Raw genomic sequence first — 24442 nt, 5'->3', positions numbered from 1 at the left:
TGGAACAGCCTGTATCAAGTTGTTTTTGGGTAGGCCAAGGTCTTCCTGAATGACCTCAGTCGCTGCTTGGCAAGGATTTAATGGTGGAAATGGCCTGCACACCTCTTCAGCATGCTAATTATGTCAAGCAAAGCTTTCTGGTTTGACAAACAATCATTTACCACAAGTTGGAGGGTGTGTGCCATTCAACTGAGGTCTGACACTTCAGCAAGTCTCATTCCTTTCACCATGTTCGCTCCGCTGTCTCGAAGCATCACTCGGTCTTTGGTGATTCCCCATTCTTCTAGCATGCCTAGAACCCTTTCTTTAATGTACTCCCCAGTGTGGGATCCTTGCCTCACTTTTGTATTCAACACCAAATGCCTTCTTGTCCATCCGCTGTCAATGAAGTGGCATGTAAGACTCATTAGTGATTCGGTTTGTCCTGACCAGCAGTCCGTCGTGAATGAGAGTGAGTTGCCAGCATTCTCTGGTTGCAGCATAGTCTTTACTTTGTCAACTACCTTTTGGTGAATCTTTCCCAGCATTTCAGTTCGATAAAATTTGTCACTCTTCAGTGTGTACCTTGGCTCAACTATGGACATCAACCGCCTAAATCCAGAGTCAGACACCATTGTAAATGGCTGGTTATCGGTGACCATCATCTCTGTCATTACTCTGTCCAGCAGTTGGGATCTTCCATCAGATTTTAGCCACCTGTTTTTTTTCTGAAACATATCTGTTATTGTTGCCTGGGATAGTGATGTTTCACCTTGTGATTCATTTTGTTTTTTCTGAGCTGCATTATACAATTCAACATAATGAACTCTTAGATGGGCCCAAAGATTAGACGTATTTTTGTTTTTTGTAGTTATTGATCCCATGCTTGCATTGTTTTTTTGCATGTGTTGCACAGTGCTGCTGATTTTCCTGGAGATGGAGATGAGAAATAGTCCCAGACCACACTTTTTTATTTTTTCTATCTGCATCCATCTCCATTGAAATTTGAAAGACACTAATGAAATTCAATATAGGCTTGAAAAAAACTGTCTGGCTGGCACCCTGTGTTGGGTGGCTGACTGGCATTCTTTAGTGGGTGGCTGGCTGGCACCCTGTGGTTGGTGGGTGGCTGGCTGGCACCCTGTGGTTGGTGGGTGGCTGGCTGGCACCCTGTGGTTGGTGGGTGGCTGGCTGGCACCCTGTGGTTGGTGGGTGGCTGGCTGGCACCCTGTGGTTGGTGGGTGGCTGGTTGGCACCCTGTGGTGGGTGGCTGGCTGGCACCCTGTGGTGGGTGGCTGGCTGGCACCCTGTGGTGGGTGGCTGGCTGGCAGGTACCCTGTGGTGGGTGGCTGGCTGGTACCCTATGGTGGGTGGCTGGCTGGCACCCTGTGGTGGGTGGCACATCTCCATTGGTGGTGGTGGCACATCTTCATCTCAACCAAGTCCTTCCTTCATTCTGTATCTACATACAGCTCACAGTTTGTACTATCAGAAGGAAGATTGTGGTTCTTGTGAGGGATTAAATTCATCTCTGATCTAAGGAATTTTAGGGGTGATACCCAGACCGTGTGAGGCCCCGATAAAACACTGAACATTGCATCTATTTGACCACGATGAAGTTTCTCTTCTCTCCGTTGTCTTTTTGGACATTTTTCTCTTGCATGTAAAGGCCTATTCCCCCCCCCCCCCCTCCCTCCCCAATTGATCTTGCAGTTGTGTCTTGGGGGGGATTCTTTTGATGGCTTGCAAGCCAATTAACTTTTATGTACACCACAAGCCTGCAGAGATTGGTTTGCATCTAGGACTAGGTGTTAGTACTGGTCTGCAAGCCGGCCCAGGTAAACTATGAGCATCTGTCAACTACTGAGAGTGTCTGTAATATCGTACCTTATTATTATCATATTACTAGCAGCTAAAACATCTGATCTCTAAAAAGCTCTGTCTAACAGTGTTTATAAACATTGATCAAACAGGAGATAGATACAAAGTAACATTGTTTATAAACATTGATCAGATGGGAGATAGAGATACAAAGTAACATTGTTTATAAACATTGATCAGACAGGAGATGGAGAGATACAAAGTAACATTGTTTATAAACATTGATCAGACAGGAGATAGAGAGATACAAAGTAACATTGTTTATAAACATTGATCAGACGGGAGATAGAGAGATACAAAGTAACATTGTTTATAAACATTGATCAGACAGGAGATGGAGAGATACAAAGTAACATGGTTTATAAACATTGATCAGATGGGAGATAGAGAGATACAAAGTAACATTGTTTATAAACATTGATCAGACCAGAGATAGAGAGATACAAAGTAACATTGTTTATAAACATTGATCAGACGGGAGATAGAGAGATACAAAGTAACATTGTTTATAAACATTGATCAGACCGGAGATGGAGAGATACAAAGTAACATTGTTTATAAACATTGATCAGACAGGAGATAGAGAGATACAAAGTAACATTGTTTATAAACATTGATCAGAAGGGAGATAGAGAGATACAAAGTAACATTGTTTATAAACATTGATCAGACAGGAGATAGAGAGATACAAAGTAACATTGTTTATAAACATTGATCAGACGGGAGATAGAGAGATACAAAGTAACATTGTTTATAAACATTGATCAGAAGGGAGATAGAGAGATACAAAGTAACATTGTTTATAAACATTGATCAGACAGGAGATAGAGAGATACAAAGTAACATTGTTTATAAACATTGATCAGACGGGAGATAGAGAGATACAAAGTAACATTGTTTATAAACATTGATCAGACAGGAGATAGAGAGATACAAAGTAACATTGTTTATAAACATTGATCAGACGGGAGATAGAGAAATACAAAGTAACATTATTTTTAAATATTGATCAGATGGGAGAGAGAAATAGAGGGCGCCCTTTACCCACCTCTCACCTTACCCTTTACTGTGCTCCCCCTAGAGGTGGTACTCTTACACCACCTCTTGCCTTACTTTGTACTGTATTGCCCCTAGAGGGTGCCCTTACACCTTAGTTCATACTGTTCTACCCCTAGAGGGCGCCCTTTCCCCCACCTCTCACCTTCATACTGTGCTGCCCCTAGAGGGCGCCCTTACACCACCTCTTGCCTTACTTTTTACCGTAATGCCCCTAAAACCCTTTACACCTTGCGTCATATTGTTGTGCCCCTAGAGGGCGCCCTTTCCCCACCTCTCACCTCACTTTATACTGTGCTGCACCTAGAGGGTGACCATACCTCACCTCTCTCCTAACTTTGTCCTGTGCTGCCCCTAGAGCATGCCCTTACATCTTCATACTGTACTGCCCCTATAGGGAGCCCCTACCCCACCTGTCGCCTTACTTTATACTGTGCTTCCCCTGGAGGACGCCCTTACCCCACCTTTCTTTACTTTATTCTGTATTGCCCCTAGAGGGTGACCTTACACCTTACTTTATACTGTTCTGCTCCTAGAGGGCGCTCTTACCCCACCTCTCCTAACTTTGTCCTGTGTTGCCCTAGAGGGTGCCCTTACAGTGCCTTGCGAAAGTATTCGGCCCCCTTGAACTTTTCGACCTTTTGCCACATTTCAGGCTTCAAACATAAAGATGTAAAACTGTAATTTTTTGTGAAGAATCAACAAGTGGGACACAATCATGAAGTGGAACAAAATATTTTTGGATATTTCAAACTTTTTTAACATATAAAAAACTGAAAAATTGGGTGTACAAAATTATTCAGCCCCCTTAAGTTAATACTTTATAGCGCCACCTTTTGCTGCGATTACAGCTGTAAGTCGCTTGGGGTATGTCTCTATCAGTTTTGCACATCGAGAGACTGAAATTTTTGCCCATTCCTCCTTGCAAAACAGCTCGAGCTCAGTGAGGTTGAATGGAGAGCGTTTGTGAACAGCAGTTTTCAGTTCTTTCCACAGATTCTCGATTGGATTCAGGTCTGGACTTTGACTTGGCCATTCTAACACCTGGATATGTTTATTTGTGACCATTCCATTGTAGATTTTTCTTTATGTTTTGGATCATTGTCTTGTTGGAAGACAAATCTCCGTCCCAGTCTCAGGTCTTTTGCAGACTCCATCAGGTTTTCTTCCAGAATGGTCCTGTATTTGGCTCCATCCATCTTCCCATCAATTTTAACCATCTTCCCTGTCCCTGCTGAAGAAAAGCAGGCTCAAACCATGATGCTGCCACCACCATGTTTGACAGTGGGGATGGTGTGTTCAGGGTGATGAGCTGTGTTGCTTTTACACCAAACATAACGTTTTGCATTGATGCCAAAAAGTTTGATTTTGGTTTCATCTGACCAGAGCACCTTCTTCCACATGTGTGGTGTCTCCCAGGTGGCTTGTGGCAAACTTTAAGCAACACTTTTTATGGATATCTTTAAGAAATGGCTTTCTTCTTGCCACTCTTCCATAAAGGCCAGATTTGTGCAGTATTCGACTGATTGTTGTCCTATGGACAGAGTCTTCCACCTCAGCTGTAGATCTCTGCAGTTCATCCAGAGTGATCATGGGCCTCTTGGCTGCATCTCTGATCAGTCTTCTCCTTGTATGAGCTGAAAGTTTAGAGGGACGGCCAGGTCTTCGTAGATTTGCAGTGGTCTGATACTCCTTCCATTTCAATATTATCGCTTGCACAGTGCTCCTTGGGATGTTTAAAGCTTGGGAAATCTTTTTGTATCCAAATCCGGCTTTAAACTTCTCCACAACAGTATCTCGGACCTGCCTGGTGTGTTCCTTGTTCTTCATGATGCTCTCTGTGCTTTAAACGGACCTCTGAGACTATCACAGTGCAGGTGCATTTATACGGAGACTTGATTACACACAGGTGGATTCTATTTATCATCATTAGTCATTTAGGTCAACATTGGATCATTCAGAGATCCTCACTGAACTTCTGGAGAGAGTTTGCTGCACTGAAAGTAAAGGGGCTGAATAATTTTGCACGCCCAATTTTTCAGTTTTTTATTTTGTTAACAAAGTTTGAAATATCCAATAAATTTCGTTCCACTTCATGATTGTGTCCCACTTGTTGATTCTTCGCAAAAATTACAGTTTTATATCTTTGTGTTTGAAGCCTGAAATGTGGCAAAAGGTCGCAAAGTTCAAGGGGGCCGAATACTTTCGCAAGGCACTGTACATCTTCATACTGTACTGCCCCTAGATGGAGCCCCTATCCCTCCTGTCCCTTTACTTTGTCGTTTGCTGCCCCTAGAGGGTGCCCTTGCACTACCTCTTGCCTTACTTTGCACTGTGCAGCCCTTACCCTCACCTTTTACTGAACTTTATACTATGCTACCCCTAGAGGGCGCCCTTGCATCTTCAAACTGTGCTGTCTAAAGAGGGTGGCACCACCACCTAAATGCATTCTATCACTGGTCTAGCTGGCATACAATATGGAGATTTGTAAAAGAGGACTTCCACATGACACTTCTAACACCGGATGAACAGAAATTGATTTATGCATCACAGTATAAATGTTGTTCTTCGCTCCTGTGGGGGCACATAGTATCCAATAAGAGGGATGTGCCAGTGCAGACCATGCTCGATTGGTGGCTGACTCCTGGTACCCACACATACAGGCAAATGAACAGAGTTGGCTTTACATCCTCCGATAACGATGCAGGAATTGGATCTAGGTTCAGAGATTGCACAGTGTGTGTCTGTTACATACTGGCAGCCTTTGTCTGCAGTCACAGCAGAGGATTCTGGGTGATGATTGGTCTGTACATTGCAGGACATTGAGCTGGGGGTTCTTTTATTGTTTGTTCCTCCCCGCTGGGCTCAGCAGAGCGGGTGGGAGACCCCCCTCCTCCAGGGTAATTCTCAGGAAACGTGTTTTACCAGCCCTCTATTGTGCGGTCTGATCACCATTACAGACTATCCAGATGCTGATTACATGGATGAGAGCCTCCGTCTCTCCATGTACTGGATGAACGCCTCCATCTCTCCCATTGTCACATCTGCTGCTGTGTTTCCCCTGTCACGTTCCAGGATTTATAGGATGTGCGATCAGTGAATGGGTTAACATAATATAGTATATCTGGGCACAAGATACACCTTTGCACTGCGATGCCCCTAGCAGGTGCCCTTGCCCCACCTCTTGTCTTGTCATATGATGACCATTTGTAGAGTTCAGATGACCAGTCTCAGCATGGTGTGCACCGTCGGTCTCTTCGGTGTAGTAAATAGAAGTATCTGTCCTGCTGAGCTCACCATGAGTGATGGGTTCTGTATGGGGAGTTGGGTCTCTGGTAGCGTTGTAGACGCTGTGTGAGGTTGGGTGGTTGGCCGTCTTCCTTCTACTGTCTCGGCAATGATTGATGGACTCTGCTTGGGTAGTCTGGTTTCTGGGGGGAAGTTATTCGAGCAGAAATTAATGGTCATTAAAGATCCACTTGTCCACGATTATCTGCCTGAGGCACTCCACAGCTGGGACTTCCCTTCATCCTCATGGGACCTCACACTATTGTCTCATTCCTCTACCTCACCAAGCCAGGACTTCTCCGCATCGGCTTGTGTCAGGATTAGGGATTGTGTAGATGCAGCAAAGGCCAAGTGTAACCTGCGCTTCCTGCAGTGCAAAAGCATCTCATTAGTACCTGCTGTGCCCACAAAAACACAGGCAGACCCTCAGCCTTAGACTGGTCATCGCATGGCACCATTGAAGTAAAAGGGAATCTGCTAATTGGCATTTGTTGTGCACTGCAGATACCCCTGAATTACAGGAAAACACTGGAAAACCTGCCTGTACTCTTTCCTGTCCTCTGCTATCCATGATGCACCCTCTGAACCCGTCTCTGAGGGCTTCTGTATGTGTCTGAGCTGACACTTCTGCTCCTTACTGTCCTTTCCTAACTGAGCCTTCTGCTTTTTTTAGGCTGGTCCAAGGCTCTCTGCTCCTTTCCAGGCTGGTCCAGGGCCCTCTGCTCCTTTCCAGGCTGGTCCAGGGCCCTCTGCCCTTTTTCAGGCTGGTCCAGGGCCCTCTGCCCTTTTTCAGGCTGGTCCAGGGCCCTCTGCCCTTTTTCAGGCTGGTCCAGGGCCCTCTGCCCTTTTTCAGGCTGGTCCGGGGCCCTCTGCCCTTTTTCAGGCTGGTCCGGGGCCCTCTGCCCTTTTTCAGGCTGGTCCGGGGCCCTCTGCCCTTTTCCAGGCGGGTCCGGGGCCCTCTGCCCTTTTCCAGGCGGGTCCGGGGCCCTCTGCCCTTTTCCAGGCGGGTCCGGGGCCCTCTGCCCTTTTCCAGTCGGGTCCGGGGCCCTCTGCCCTTTTCCAGGCGGGTCCGGGGCCCTCTGCCCTTTTCCAGGCTGGTCCAGGGCCCTCTGCCCTTTTCCAGGCTGGTCCGGGGCCCTCTGCCCTTTTCCAGGCTGGTCCGGGGCCCTCTGCCCTTTTCCAGGCTGGTCCGGGGCCCTCTGCCCTTTTCCAGGCTGGTCCGGGGCCCTCTGCCCTTTTCCAGGCTGGTCCGGGGCCCTCTGCCCTTTTCCAGGCTGGTCCGGGGCCCTCTGCCCTTTTCCAGGCTGGTCTGGGGCCCTCTGCCCTTTTCCAGGCTGGTCCGGAGCCCTCTGCCCTTTTCCAGTCGGGTCCGGGGCCCTCTGCCCTTTTCCAGTCGGGTCCGGGGCCCTCTGCCCTTTTCCAGTCGCGTCCGGGGCCCTCTGCCCTTTTCCAGTCGCGTCCGGGGCCCTCTGCCCTTTTCCAGTCGGGTCCGGGGCCCTCTGCCCTTTTCCAGGCTGGTCATGGGGCCCTCTGCCCTCTTCCAGGCTGGTCATGGGGCCCTCTGCCCTCTTCCAGGCTGGTCATGGGGCCCTCTGCCCTCTTCCAGGCTGGTCATGGGGCCCTCTGCCCTCTTCCAGGCTGGTCATGGGGCACTCTGCCCTCTTCCAGGCTGGTCTGGGGCCCTCTGCCCTCTTCCAGGCTGGTCTGGGGCCCTCTGCCCTCTTCCAGGTTGGTCCGAGGCCCTCTGCCCTCTTCCAGGCTGGTCCGGGGCCCTCTGCCCTCTTCCAGGCTGGTCCGGGGCCCTCTGCCCTCTTCCAGGCTGGTCCGGGGCCCTCTGCCCTCTTCCAGGCTGGTCATGGGGCCCTCTGCCCTTTTTCAGGCGGGTCCGGGGCCCTCTGCCCTTTTTCAGGCGGGTCCGGGGCCCTCTGCCCTTTTTCAGGCGGGTCTGGGGCCCTCTGCCCTTTTCCAGGCGGGTCCGGGGCCCTCTGCCCTTTTCCAGGCGGGTCCGGGGCCCTCTGCCCTTTTCCAGGCGGGTCCGGGCCCTCTGCCCTTTTCCAGGCTGGTCCGGGGCCCTCTGCCCTCTTCCAGGCTGGTCATGGGGCCCTTTGGTCGTTAATTTCATTATTAGATGACATGTAACTTTCCACTTTTTTTCATTTTGTGGTGGTCTAAAAACTCCCCCCACCGTGGCCACTGCTCTGGTCTGGGGTATTGTTGACCTCCTTGTTTTGACCATCGTCTGATTTCTTCTTAAACTGTACATGGCGTTACTTCAGGGGCTGGCCTGTGTCATGGAGGGGTCACGCATAGGGGACGTCTATGGACTGACATCTATTGTATGGCCGAGTCTCTTCACCTTCTGTAGAGTCGGCCATTTATCATCCGGTGACACCACAATCATTACGGTGCTCTGCTGCCTCTTATCTCTCCGCACACACATTGGAAGGAGCCGTATCTGTACATCACGTCCTGTATTTATAGATGGGAGGGAGCACAATGGGACAGACTGAGAAGCTCCAGAGATCTGCTACCGTCTGGGTGCTACCTAGAGGCCCATTTATTACCGATGACAGGATGGATTTTTTTTGACGCATTTAAACTCCTAGTGGGCACTATTAACAAGCAATATTACTCTGTAGAAGTATTCCATATTTTAGTTTGAATAAACCTTACTGCAAAACATTCACACAAAACTTTCGATGATTCAATAAACCGCCTAAGAAAGCTGCAGATCAATGAATCCAGAGAATCCATATCAGCAGCTGAAGATTTTTTGTAAAATCTTGGCTTTTCCAGTGAAAGTGGAGTTTGGGTTTACAACCTCCCGTCCTCCGTTGTCTTTGAATGCAATGAACGACCTACCTGACCAAAGCCATCATTTACTCAAACATGATCTGGATATAACTTCAGCTGCATTACCGCTGGATCTACTGACTGTTAATCTGGGTAGAACTTCAGCTGTTATAGCTCCGAGTCTACTCATTTGCTTTGATACGCTATTTTCTTCAAGGTCATCTCTGGTTGTGATCAGATATGTGTTTTTGATCTGCTCACCATTGCAAATACTCGTGCTCAACTTGATGAAGGCACAGAAGATTTTGGTTGGTTGAGGATTTGTTTTACTAGGAGGAAATAAAATAATGTTTGTACAGCTGGGGATTGCAGGGATTTGATGGCAGGTTCTGAAACCAACCTTGGATTCCACTCAGCCATTCTCCTGGTTGGGCGGAGCAGTGTTTCGATCTGACATGGCACAAATTTATACAGCAGATGTGGTAAGATGAGGGCACAGGCCTGAAAATTAAGGTTTATCATACAATAGTACAGCCCAGAGAGGCTTTACATTTATTGTACGGCACTGCAGCCCACAGAGAGCCCAGCATTACATTTATTGTATGGCACTGCAGCCCACAGAGAGCCCAGCATTACATTTATTGTATGGCACTGCAGCCCACAGAGAGCCCAGCATTACATTTATTGTATGGCACTGCAGCCCACAGAGAGCCCAGCATTACATTTATTGTATGGCACTGCAGCCCACAGAGAGCCCAGCATTACATTTATTGTATGGCACTGCAGCCCAGAGAGAGCCCAGCATTACATTTATTGTATGGCACTGCAGCCCACAGAGAGCCCAGCATTACATTTATTGTATGGCACTGCAGCCCACAGAGAGCCCAGCATTACATTTATTGTATGGCACTGCAGCCCACAGAGAGCCCAGCATTACATTTATTGTATGGCACTGCAGCCCACAGAGAGCCCAACATTACATTTATTGTATGGCACTGCAGCCCACAGAGAGCCCAGCATTACATTTATTGTATGGCACTGCAGCCCACAGAGAGCCCAGCATTACATTTATTGTATGGCACTGCAGCCCACAGAGAGCCCAGCATTACATTTATTGTATGGCACTGCAGCCCACAGAGAGAGCCTAGCATTACATTTATTGTATGGCACTGCAGCCCAGAGAGAGCCCAGCATTACATTTATTGTATGGCACTGCAGCCCACAGAGAGCCCAGCATTACATTTATTGTACGGCACTGCAGCCCACAGAGAGCCCAGCATTACATTTATTGTACGGCACTGCAGCCCACCGAGAGCCCAGCATTACATTTATTGTATGGCACTGCAGCCCACAGAGAGCCCAGCATTACATTTATTGTATGGCACTGCAGCCCACAGAGAGCCCAGCATTACATTTATTGTATGGCACTGCAGCCCACAGAGAGAGCCCAGCATTACATTTATTGTATGGCACTGCAGCCCACAGAGAGCCCAGCATTACATTTATTGTATGGCACTGCAGCCCACAGAGAGAGCCCAGCATTACATTTATTGTATGGCACTGCAGCCCACAGAGAGAGCCCAGCATTACATTTATTGTATGGCACTGCAGCCCACAGAGAGCCCAACATTACATTTATTGTATGGCACTGCAGCCCACAGAGAGAGCCCAGCATTACATTTATTGTATGGCACTGCAGCCCACAGAGAGAGCCCAGCATTACATTTATTGTATGGCACTGCAGCCCACAGAGAGCCCAGCATTACATTTATTGTATGGCACTGCAGCCCACAGAGAGAGCCCAGCATTACATTTATTGTATGGCACTGCAGCCCACAGAGAGCCCAGCATTACATTTATTGTATGGCACTGCAGCCCACAGAGAGAGCCCAGCATTACATTTATTGTATGGCACTGCAACCCACAGAGAGAGCCCAGCATTACATTTATTGTATGGCACTGCAGCCCACAGAGAGCCCAGCATTACATTTATTGTATGGCACTGCAGCCCACAGAGAGCCCAGCATTACATTTATTGTATGGCACTGCAGCCCAGAGAGAGCCCAGCATTACATTTATTGTATGGCACTGCAGCCCACAGAGAGTCCAGCATTACATTTATTGTACGGCACTGCAGCCCACAGAGAGCCCAGAATTACATTTATTGTACGGCACTGCAGCCCAGAGAGAGCCCAGCATTACATTTATTGTATGGCACTGCAACCCACAGAGAGAGCCCAACATTACATTTATTGTATGGCACTGCAACCCACAGAGAGCCCAGCATTGCATTTATTGTATGGCACTGCAACCCACAGAGAGCCCAGCATTGCATTTATTGTATGGCACTGCAACCCACAGAGAGCCCAGCATTACATTTATTGTATGGCACTGCAGCCCACAGAGAGCCCAGCATTACATTTATTGTATGGCACTGCATCTCACAGAGAGAGCCCAGCATTACATTTATTGTATGGCACTGCAACCCACAGAGAGCCCAGCATTACATTTATTGTACGGCACTGCAGCCCAGAGACAGCCCAGAATTACATTTATTGTATGGCACTGCAGCCCAGAGAGAGCCCTGCATTACATTTATTGTATGGCACTGCAGCCCACAGAGAGCCCAGCATTACATTTATTGTATGGCACTGCAGCCCACAGAGAGCCCAGCATTACATTTATTGTATGGCACTGCAACCCACAGAGAGAGCCCAGCATTACATTTATTGTATGGCACTGCAGCCCACAGAGAGCCCAGCATTACATTTATTGTATGGCACTGCAGCCCACAGAGAGCCCAGCATTACATTTATTGTATGGCACTGCAGCCCACAGAGAGCCCAGCATTACATTTATTGTACGGCACTGCAGCCCACAGAGAGAGCCCAGCATTACATTTATTGTACGGCACTGCAGCCCACAGAGAGCCCAGCATTACATTTATTGTACGGCACTGCAGCCCACCGAGAGCCCAGCATTACATTTATTGTATGGCACTGCAGCCCACAGAGAGCCCAGCATTACATTTATTGTATGGCACTGCAGCCCACAGAGAGCCCAGCATTACATTTATTGTATGGCACTGCAACCCACAGAGAGCCCAGCATTGCATTTATTGTATGGCACTGCAACCCACAGAGAGAGCCCAGCATTACATTTATTGTATGGAACTGCAGCCCAGAGAGAGCCCAGCATTACATTTATTGTATGGAACTGCAGCCCACAGAGAGCCCAGCATTACATTTATTGTATGGCACTGCAGCCCACAGAGAGAGCCCAACATTACATTTATTGTATGGTACTGCAGCCCACAGAGAGCCCAGCATTACATTTATTGTATGGCACTGCAGCCCACAGAGAGCCCAGCATTACATTTATTGTATGGCACTGCAGCCCACAGAGAGCCCAGCATTACATTTATTGTATGGCACTGCAACCCACAGAGAGAGCCCAGCATTACATTTATTGTATGGCACTGCAGCCCACAGAGAGCCCAGCATTACATTTATTGTATGGCACTGCAGCCCACAGAGAGCCCAGCATTACATTTATTGTATGGCACTGCAGCCCACAGAGAGCCCAGCATTACATTTATTGTATGGCACTGCAACCCACAGAGAGAGCCCAGCATTACATTTATTGTATGGCACTGCAGCCCACAGAGAGCCCAGCATTACATTTATTGTATGGCACTGCAGCCCACAGAGAGCCCAGCATTACATTTATTGTATGGCACTGCAGCCCACAGAGAGCCCAGCATTACATTTATTGTATGGCACTGCAGCCCACAGAGAGAGCCCAGCATTACATTTATTGTATGGCACTGCAGCCCACAGAGAGAGCCCAGCATTACATTTATTGTATGGCACTGCAGCCCACAGAGAGAGCCCAGCATTACATTTATTGTATGGCACTGCAGCCCACAGAGAGCCCAGCATTACATTTATTGTACGGCACTGCAGCCCACAGAGAGCCCAGCATTACATTTATTGTACGGCACTGCAGCCCACAGAGAGCCCAGCATTACATTTATTGTACGGCACTGCAGCCCACAGAGAGCCCAGCATTACATTTATTGTACGGCACTGCAGCCCGCTGACAGGCGCAGAATGCTTTTGTCACCTGTTCTTAGCGCTGTAAATTGACATTCTTATTGATAGTTATTAATAAGATTTATGTAACTGTGAACTCGTAGCTTTTACAAATTATCGTAAGAGTTGATTCATATTTTTAGGAGGGTTTTACAGTATTTTCTTCTGTGTGAGTCATAAATAATGTAAGACCTGTATTCTGTAGGTGTGTCCTGATTTATATGATTTTATTATTTATAAAGCAATGTATGGTATTTATCTCACCGAACCAATTGTAACCGGCTTTTCTGTTTTCCTACAGATGCCTCGGAGCTGACAATCTGTAAGGTAAGATCAATAAACCCTGCCGCTTCTCTCTTGCCCACATATTGTGTGTATATCCCGGCATAAACCCTGCCGCTCCTCCCCTGTCCATAGGGTGTGTATATCTCAGAATAAACCCTGCCGCTTCTTCCCTGTCCACAGGGTGTGTATATCCCGGCATAAACCCTGACGCTCCTCCCCTGTCCACAGGGTGTGTATATCCCAGGATAAACCCTGCCGCTCCTCCCCTGTCCACAGGGTGTGTATATCCCGGGATAAACCCTTCCGCTCCTCCCCTGTCCACAGGGTGTGTATATCCCAGGATAAACCCTGCCGCTCCTCCCCTGTCCACAGGGTGTGTATATCCCAGGATAAACCCTGCCACTCCTCCCCTGTCCATAGGGTGTGTATATCCTGGGATAAACCCTGCCGCTCCTCCCCTGTCCACAGGGTGTGTATATCCTGGGATAAACCCTGCCGCTCCTCCCCTGTCCACAGGGTGTGTATATCCTGGGATAAACCCTGCCGCTCCTCCCCTGTCCATAGGGTGTGTATATCCCGGGATAAACCCTGCCACTCCTCCCCTGTCCACAGGGTGTGTACAGTATTTCACAAAAGTGAGTACACCCCTCACATTTTTGTAAATATTTTATTCTACCTTTTCATGTGACAACACTGAAGAAATGACACTTTGCTACAATGTAAAGTAGTGAGTGTACAGCTTGTATAACAGTGTAAATTTGCTGTCCCCTCAAAATAACTCAACACAGCCATTAATGTTTAAACCGCTGGCAACAAAAGTGAGTACACTTTTGTTGCCCATTGGGCCTAATTAGCCATTTTCCCTTCCCGATGTCATGTGACTCATTAGTGTTACAAGGTCTCGTGTGTGAATGGGGAGCAGGGGGGTTAAATTTGGTGTTATCGCTCTCACTCTCTAATACTGGTCACTGGAAGTTCAACATGGCACCTCATGGCAAAGAACTCTCTGAGGATCTGAAAAAAAGAATTGTTGCTCTACATAACGATGGTCTAGGCTATAAGAAGATTGCCAAGACCCTGAAACTGAGCTGCAGCACGGTGGCCAAGACCATACAGCAATTTACCAGGACAGGTTCCACTCGGAACAGGCCTCGCCATGGTCCACCAAAGAAGTTGAGTGCATGAGCTCAGCGTCATATCCAGAGGTTGTCTTTGGGAAATAGATGTATGAGTGCTGGCAGCATTGCTGCCGAGGTTGAAGGGGTGGGGGGTCAGCCTGTCAGTGCTCAGACCATACGCAGCACACTGCATCAAATTGGTCTGCATGGCTGTCATCCCAGAAGGAAGCCTCTTCTAAAGATGATGCACAAGAAAACCCGCAAACAGTTTGCTGAAGACAAGCAGACTAAAGACATGGATTACTGGAACCATGTCCTGTGGTCTGATGAGACCAAGATAAACTGATTTGGTTCAGATGGTGTCAAGCGTGTGTGGCGGCAACCAGGCGAGGAGTACAAAGACAAGGAGACTGGGCTGCAAGACAGTATTCCAACATAATGACCCTAAACACCCCTCCAATATCACCACTGCCTTGCTAAAGAAGCAGAGGGTAAAGGTGATGAACTGTCCAAGCATGTCTCCAGACCTAACAACCAGGTGAGGAGTACAAAGACAAGTGTGTCTTGCCTACAGTCAAGCATGGCAGTGGGAGTGTCATGGTCTGGAACTGCATGAGTGCTGCCGGCACTGGGGAACTACAGTTCATTGAGGAAGCCATGAATGCCAACATGTGCTGTGACATACTGAAGCAGAGCATGATCCTTTCCCTTTGGAGACTGGGCTGCAGGGCAATATTCCAACATAATGACCTCAAACACCTCCAATATGACCACTGCCTTGCTAAAGAAGCTGAGGGTAAAGGTGATGGACTGGCCAAGCATGTCTCCAGACCTAAACCCTATTGAGCATCTGTGGGGCATCTTCAAACAGAAGGTGGAGGAGCGCAAGGTCTCTAACATCCACCAGCTCCGTGATGTCGTCATGGAGGAGTGGAAGAGGACTCCAGTGCCCACCTGTGAAGCTCTGGTGAACTCCATGCCCAAGAGGGTTAAGGCAGTGCTGGAAAATAATGGTGGTCACACAAAATATTGACACTTTGGGCCCAATATGGAGATTTCCACATAGGGGTGTACTCACTTTTGTTGCCAGCGGTTTAGACATTATTGGCTGTGTGTTTAGTTATTTTGAGGGGACAGCAAATTTACACTGTTATACAAGCTGTACACTCACTACTTTACATTGTAGCAAAGTGTCATTTCTTCAGTGTTGTCACATGAAAAGATATAATAAAATATTTACAAAAATGTGAGGGGTGTACTCACTTTTGTGAGATACTGTATATCCTGAACTGCCGTACGCTGTTCTGTTGATAGTACATGCCACTGATGGTTTGGTCAGTGTCTCTCTGCTACGTGTAATAAATCCTCCTGTCTCTAGGTCAATATTCACTTAGCTGTCACTTCGTCCTTTTTAATTAAAGTCACTCAGGCAGAACGTAGCAGATCATCTTTATGGAGATGGATGGTGTTCCAGAACGTCCTGCAGACAGCTCGCCCGAGATGCCGGAAAAAGTAGATTAGATACATGGATTGTCTGCAATGTGACTTCTCAATAGCCCTCCCGACACAGGAGCCATTTGTACCTGGACACCATAAGATGACAAGACTCCTGTGTACACCCCACTCGTCACTGTATAGCAAATCTCTCATATGGTAGCCAATGTTATGACCAGTATGTGGGTTTGTTGAAAGATCCGCCATTGCTGGTTCCTTGTACATAATCAATTTACATGTATGGGAATATGTCTCAGGACTGCTTTTCTCCCTATACAAGTCAATGAGTGTTCAACAGCAGCTCAGAAATAACTCCTTTTATCCAGCCTACACAACCTGTTATCCAACCTACACAACCCGTTATCCAACCTACACAACCCGTTATCCAACCTACACAACCCGTTATTCAGCCTACACAACCCGTTATCCCGCCTACACAACCCGTTATCCCACCTACACAACCCGTTATCCCACCTACACAACCCGTTATCCCACCTACACAACCCGTTATTTAACCTACACAACCCGTTATCCAGCCTACACAACCCGTTATCCAGCCTACACAACCCGTTATCCAGCCTACACAACCCGTTATCCAGCCTACACAACCCGTTATCCAGCCTACACAACCCGTTATCCAGCCTACACAACCCGTTATCCAGCCTACACAACCCGTTATCCAGCCTACACAACCCGTTATCCAGCCTACACAACCCGTTATCCAGCCTACACAACCCGTTATCCAGCCTACACAACCCGTTATCCAGCCTACACAACCCGTTATCCAGCCTACACAACCCGTTATCCAGCCTACACAACCCGTTATCCAGCCTACACAACCCGTTATCCAGCCTACACAACCCGTTATCCAGCCTACACAACCCGTTATCCAGCCTACACAACCCGTTATCCAGCCTACACAACCCGTTATCCAGCCTACACAACCCGTTATCCAGCCTACACAACCCGTTATCCAGCCTACACAACCCGTTATCCAGCCTACACAACCCGTTATCCAGCCTACACAACCCGTTATCCAGCCTACACAACCCGTTATCCAGCCTACACAACCCGTTATCCAGCCTACACAACCCGTTATCCAGCCTACACAACCCGTTATCCAGCCTACACAACCCGTTATCCAGCCTACACAACCCGTTATCCAGCCTACACAACCCGTTATCCAGCCTACACAACCCGTTATCCAGCCTACACAACCCGTTATCCAGCCTACACAACCCGTTATCCAGCCTACACAACCCGTTATCCAGCCTACACAACCCGTTATCCAGCCTACACAACCCGTTATCCAGCCTACACAACCCGTTATCCAGCCTACACAACCCGTTATCCAGCCTACACAACCCGTTATCCAGCCTACACAACCCGTTATCCAGCCTACACAACCCGTTATCCAGCCTACACAACCCGTTATCCAGCCTACACAACCCGTTATCCAGCCTACACAACCCGTTATCCAGCCTACACAACCCGTTATCCAGCCTACACAACCCGTTATCCAGCCTACACAACCCGTTATCCAGCCTACACAACCCGTTATCCAGCCTACACAACCCGTTATCCAGCCTACACAACCCGTTATCCAGCCTACACAACCCGTTATCCAGCCTACACAACCCGTTATCCAGCCTACACAACCCGTTATCCAGCCTACACAACCCGTTATCCAGCCTACACAACCCGTTATCCAGCCTACACAACCCGTTATCCAGCCTACACAACCCGTTATGCAGCCTACACAACCCGTTATGCAGCCTACACAACCCGTTATGCAGCCTACACAACCCGTTATGCAGCCTACACAACCCGTTATCCAGCCTACACAACCCGTTATCCAGCCTACACAACCCGTTATCCAGCCTACACAACCCGTTATCCAGCCTACACAACCCGTTATCCAGCCTACACAACCCGTTATCCAGCCTACACAACCCGTTATCCAGCCTACACAACCCGTTATCCAGCCTACACAACCCGTTATCCAGCCTACACAACCCGTTATCCAGCCTACACAACCCGTTATCCAGCCTACACAACCCGTTATCCAGCCTACACAACCCGTTATCCAGCCTACACAACCCGTTATCCAGCCTACACAACCCGTTATCCAGCCTACACAACCCGTTATCCAGCCTACACAACCCGTTATCCAGCCTACACAACCCGTTATCCAGCCTACACAACCCGTTATCCAGCCTACACAACCCGTTATCCAGCCTACACAACCCGTTATCCAGCCTACACAACCCGTTATCCAGCCTACACAACCCGTTATCCAGCCTACACAACCCGTTATCCAGCCTACACAACCCGTTATCCAGCCTACACAACCCGTTATCCAGCCTACACAACCCGTTATCCAGCCTACACAACCCGTTATCCAGCCTACACAACCCGTTATCCAGCCTACACAACCCGTTATCCAGCCTACACAACCCGTTATCCAGCCTACACAACCCGTTATCCAGCCTACACAACCCGTTATCCAGCCTACACAACCCGTTATCCAGCCTACACAACCCGTTATCCAGCCTACACAACCCGTTATCCAGCCTACACAACCCGTTATCCAGCCTACACAACCCGTTATACGTAACATATCAGCCCCTGATGTACACTAGATTGTCAAAAGTATTGGGACGCCTGCCTTTACACACACATGAACTTTAATGGCATCCCAGTCTTAGTCCGTAGGGTTCAATATGGAGTTGGCCCACCCTTTGCAGTTATAACAGCTTCAACTCTTCTGGGAAGGCTGTCCACAAGGTTTAGGAGTGTCCGTGGCAATGTTTGATGGCCTGGCTCGCAGTCTCCACTCTAATTCATCCCAAAGGTGTTCTGAGGTCAGGACTCTGTGGAGGCCAGTCAAGTTCCTCCACCCCAAACTGGCTCATCCATGTCTTTATGGACCTTGCTTTGTGTACTGATCCAAATCATTTGGTGGAGGGAGGACTATGGTTTGGGGTTGTTTTTCAGGGGCTGGGCTTAGCATCAGCATACTAAGACATTTGGGACAATTTTATGCTCCCAACTTTGTGGGAACTTTTTGGGGTTTCCCCTTCCTGTTCCAACATGACTCACGACTGCGCAAAGCAAGGTCCATAAAGATATGGATGAGCGAGTTTGGGGTGGAGGAACTTGACTGTCCTGACCTCAACCCAATAGGATGAATTTGAGCAGAGATTGTGAGCCAGGCCTGCTCGTCCAACATCGGTGCCTGATCTCACAAATGCGCTTCTGGAAGAATGGTCAAACATTCCCATAGACACACTCCTAAACCTTGTGGACAGCCTTCCCAGAAGAGTTGAAGCTGATATAGCTGCAAAGGGTGGGCCAACTCAATATTGAACCCTATGGACTAAACTGGGATGCCATTAAAATGTATGTGTGTGTGTGTGTAAAGGCAGGCGTCCCAATACTTTTCACAATATAGTGTAGTTCTCTCATGCTAGTAGGCATTATCCACTGAAGAGACTAGTTAGAAGCCTAGTTTAGGTCGAGCATGTCAGATATTGGGGCGTGATCATGTTTTGATGATAAAGAATTATCCCTTCATCTGTCATCCAATTTCAGTTTATTTACAAATCTATAGAGGTAAATAACACCAAGTATGTGGATGTTGAACCATCACAACTAGTACATGGCATTCAGGTGTCTCCAGTAAAGGGTACTTGAATACTACAGCAGACATTCTAGACAATCGCTTCTTACAGGTTTTGGCCAGTTTGGTGTGTAGGAATTTGAGTGTCTTGTATGGAACCCTGGCCTCGTCCCTACTGAGCATCCTTAGGGCCTCGACCCTACTAAACGCCTTTAGGGCCTCGACCCTACTAAACGCCTTTAGGGCCTCGACCCTACTGAACAACTGTAGAGCCTCGACCCTACTGAGCACCTTTAGGGCTTCGACCCTACTGAACACCTTTAGGGCTTCGACCCTACTGAACACCTTTAGGGCCTCGACCCTACTGAACACCTTTAGGGCCTCGACCCTACTGAACACCTTTAGGGCCTCGACCCTACTGAACACCTTTAGGGCCTCGACCCTACTGAACACCTTTAGGGCCTCGACCCTACTGAACACCTTTAGGGCCTCGACCCTACTGAACACCTTTAGGGCCTCGACCCTACTGCACACCTTTAGGGCCTCGACCCTACTGAACACCTTTAGGGCCTCGACCCTACTGAACACCTTTAGGGCCTCGACCCTACTGAACACCTTTAGGGCCTCGACCCTACTGAACACCTTTAGGGCCTCGACCCTACTGAACACCTTTAGGGCCTCGACCCTACGGAGCACCCTTTTAGGGCCTCGACCCTACGGAGCACCCTTTTAGGGCCTCGACCCTACGGAGCACCTTTTTAGGGCCTCGACCCTACTGAGCACCTTTTAGGGCCTCGACCCTACTGAGCACCTTTTAGGGCCTCGACCCTACTGAGCACCTTTTAGGGCCTCGACCCTACTGAGCACCTTTTAGGGCCTCGACCCTACTGAGCACCTTTTAGGGCCTCGACCCTACTGAGCACCTTTTAGGGCCTCGACCCTACTGAGCACCTTTTAGGGCCTAGACCCTACTGAGCACCTTTTAGGGCCTAGACCCTACTGAGCACCTTTTAGGGCCTCGAACCCTACTGAGCACCCTTAGGGCCTCGACTCTCCTGCAGACCCTTTGGAATGAATTGGCACACCGATGGTGAGTACCTGACCTCACAAACGAGCACAAATTTTCAGAACCCATCCCAGAAGAATGGAGGCTGTTCTGGCCACAAATTGGTCAACTCAATATTGATGGCCATGGTTTTAAAGTTTGATCTTCAAAAAGCTTGTAATTGGTTCAGTGTCCAAAGACCTGGCCTTTTGGTGTAATTCCATCCTGTAAGAGTTCTCCCTCATCCTGGATTGGCGTTATATATGTCCTCTATTAGACAGTGTACAGTATACTGATATCTCTGAAGCCTATTTGTACCTCCACATACACATAACATGAGAACTTGTATGGGTCTTTTCATCTTTTTCACGCTCTTTGGGCGTACAGAGGAATATTTTTTAACCCAGGACATGGAATAGAACTTCAGTATGAAGATGGTGGGAAAGAAGTCTCACCAGACCCTCTGTAATGAATGTGTTGAGATATTAGGTGGTCAGCTGATGTTCTTCTCCCCCAGGTGGACTCTGTGGTTCGGCTTTATGTTGGCTCCATCAAGTCATGTAAATCTGGAAACAATGGGCAGTGTTTCTCAGTGGCCTGGCATCACTCAAAACCACACCAGTACCTGGCAGCTGGATTCTACGATGGTGAGTTCTCTCTGCATTTCCCATTGACCTCCCCAGTTTATATGTTCAGTTATATGTTCTTCGTCATGGTTTATTCCAGGTCTCACTGCATCACAGTCCGACACAGTGCACTTTTATTAGCTCTAAGGCAAGTTGCACTGATGGGCAGCAATCCCTGTTATTGGCTGGGCTGATGATCAATGGCCACCACGATTGGTTGAAAAGAAGAACTCCTTTACTGAGAGAAACATTCAGGCTGCCACTACTGAAAATGCTAGTTACCTGGCTGCCTCTTAATCCAATACCTTGAGTCACCGACCAGGCAATAATTTGCCCAACGTTCTGAAGCCATTAAATCACTGTGGGAGCCAAGTAACCAGACAAGGTCAGCAGTGGCAGTCTGAGGTTACCTCCGTACAGGATTGCTTTTAGCCCGTGATCCCCTTCCCTCCCCCTCTGACTCTGTCGTCTTTGCTTTCCAGGCACGGTGTCCATCTGGGATCTGTATACAAAATCCATTCTGCAGAAGGTGCGCCAAGGTTCTTTGATCAAGCAGTACCCCTTCCTCAGCTTCTCAGCCCACAACCACGCTGTGCGCTGCATCGAATGGTGCAAGGCAGACAGGTACTGGATATGAGTCACTCGTATATCTCTGAAAGAAGGACCCATATTGTCACCTTCAGCCTAAACCCCCTCCCCCACTGTATATCCATATTCATTGCATCAAAGATGTATGTCACAACCAACCTGTGATTTACTAGAATGACAAAAAAAAGGGGGAACCCTACTGTTCTCAAAGCATGGTCACAGCTGACCTACAGGAAGTGTCTATCTGGGATATAGTATGGACGACTCTACTGATTGGATGGGCTGGATATGGGTTGTGCTATATTATGTAGGACTCTTATAGGGCAGGTTGGAACATAGTTTTGAAGGTTGACTGGAAAGGGGTTGGGAAGAATCAGTTTAGTGTTTGGTGCCATAGTTTGGTGGACTCTACCTAATTGACATCGTTTGGTGGACTCTACCTAATCGACAGGTTTTGCAGAGGTTGGGGTATAGAATGGAGAACTCTACTGATGGGATGTGCAGAGGTTGGGGTATAATATGTAGAACCCTACTAATGGGATGGGACAAGGTTGGGGTGTAGTATGGAGGACTTTACTGATGAGATAGGCAGATGTTGGGGTATGGTATGGAGGACTGTACTGATGGGATAGACAGAGGTTGGGGTATGTTTTGGAGGACTCTGCTGATGAAATGGGAAGAGGTTTCGGTATAGTGTGGAAGACTCTACTGATGGGATGTACAGGGGTTGGGTTATAGTATGTAGAACCCTACTGATATGGACAGAGGTTTGGGTATATTATGGAGAACTCTGTAGTTTAATTTATCTGGGCAGGTTGGGACATAGTTTGTAAGGCTCAGACTGGATTGACTGGAAAGGGGTTGGGAAGAATACATTCTAGAGTTAATGTTGGGTATCACAGTAGTTATAGCTATGGAAATATCACTTGGTGTCACCTGAACCTTCCATCTCCCTATCCCCCAACAGTCTGTACTCCATGGTGTACACAATCTGCGGTCACAGCTGACCTACAGGAAGTGTGTAGTCCATAGGATGACCATGTTTTGATGGTTTACCACTCATATGGAGATTTCACCATCCTCATCCAGGTCATGGGACCAATCGCTACTCAGACTGGGAGTTTCTTGCCTATTACAGTTATGTGATTGGTCAATGTGCTCTCTTTTCTTATTCTTAGTAATTTCATTGTGACGTCCGGTGTTGATCGAAATTTGAAGTTTTGGGACCTTCGGAGGTTGGCTGCTCCACTTAATGATTTTAAGCGCTTCCAGAGCACAGAGGTGACATGGCTGCTGCCATATTGCGGAGTGGTGCTGGCACAAGATAACTGCTTTGCCGCGTAAGTGTGACTAAATATTGGGGGGGCAAACCATGTTAACCTAAAATTTCTGTCTGATGGGTTCTGGACATTTTTAAGCACTCCCCTTCTCAAATATTAACATTAACATGTTACCAGTCTTGCTGTTATGGATTAATATACAGGAATCTAACCATGCCCAAAAACATGGTCGTTGGGTCACACGATCACTGCTATAGAAGGGGGGGGGGTACAATGAACCTTGACCAGTAGAGATCCCCGAAAGCAGTGTCTCCGGCTTTAGAGCATGTGAGCAGTATGGTGGAGAGAATGGAGCAGCATTTGCTCCAGTTCTACCTAAGTTTGAAAATTTTGGTTTTGGGGTTTCCAGTGGTAAACACTTTAAAAAAGAATAGCGCACACATGCAAAAGAAATGACTATCAAATATGAAGACAGTCCATACATAAAAATGGGGATTTGGTCCCACCATATGGCCATATCGTGCTCAAGCCCACCACTACGTCAAAGTACCCCATTGGTAAACACTGCCATGAAAAGAAGTTCCCTCTACTATTAGTGGAATTTCTTATTCTGAAGATTGCAGCGGGATAGTAGAGACTTCCCCTTCTGAGCTGAAGACTCTCTAAGGTGAGCTGGAGCTGTGGTCTTCTCAGTCCAGTGCAGACAATGCCAGGGAGGGGGGTGTTAGAGCACTTTCAAGAAGGCAAGTGCTGGGCAGATGGACCTTCTAAAATCTAATCTATCCGTCTCAATGTAGGTTCGGGCTGTGCGGCCTCCATTATGTGGATGCGGGATTTATGGGATACAAGCCATACTTTGCTGCACCTCGCAGAGGGACAGTCTGGGTAAGGAAAATCTTATTGTGTCATGCGTTATCCTTCATTGCAAACTATGGTTGGTTAAAGCGGAGTTCCACCCTCGTTATACATTTTTTTATAAAAATACCCCCGGGACAGTCAGGGCTAGCACATTCCACAATGGCTAGCCTCTGATCTGTCCCGGGTTGCACTTACCTTTCAGAAGAAATACTTACCTTGAAATTGTCTTGTCCAGCGCTGCCATCTCAGGTGTGGGCAGCTTGAAGCCAGCGCGATCCTCTTCCGCGTCCTCTTCGGTCCTCTTCCTTCTTCTTTGGTCCCACGATGCACTGCACCGGCCCCGACGTCACTTCCGGGTCTCGCGCGTCATCCCTCCACAGCTTCTGGGCATGCCCAGAAGCTGTTTAGAAGGGAATGACGCGCGCGCCCCGGAAC

General features: G+C 48.1%; 1 protein-coding gene across 1 annotated transcript in view; it reads left to right on the top strand.

The window, feature by feature from the left end:
* GTF3C2 (general transcription factor IIIC subunit 2) overlaps window positions 1-24442 on the top strand; it is an 86501-nt gene that overhangs the window by 46828 nt on the left and 15231 nt on the right. Inside the window, 5 exon segments of the mRNA XM_082250696.1 lie at window positions 13393-13475; window positions 21173-21302; window positions 21764-21905; window positions 23048-23209; window positions 23947-24034. Of these exon segments, the coding sequence (XP_082106822.1) occupies window positions 13393-13475; window positions 21173-21302; window positions 21764-21905; window positions 23048-23209; window positions 23947-24034 (605 nt within the window).

The sequence above is a fragment of the Pelophylax lessonae genome, assembly GCF_965119305.1.
Source record: "Pelophylax lessonae genome assembly, chromosome: 3".
Classification (NCBI taxonomy): Eukaryota; Metazoa; Chordata; class Amphibia; order Anura; family Ranidae; genus Pelophylax; species Pelophylax lessonae.
Note: the sequence above shows the minus strand (reverse complement) of the source record. Positions and strands in the feature narration are given on the sequence as shown.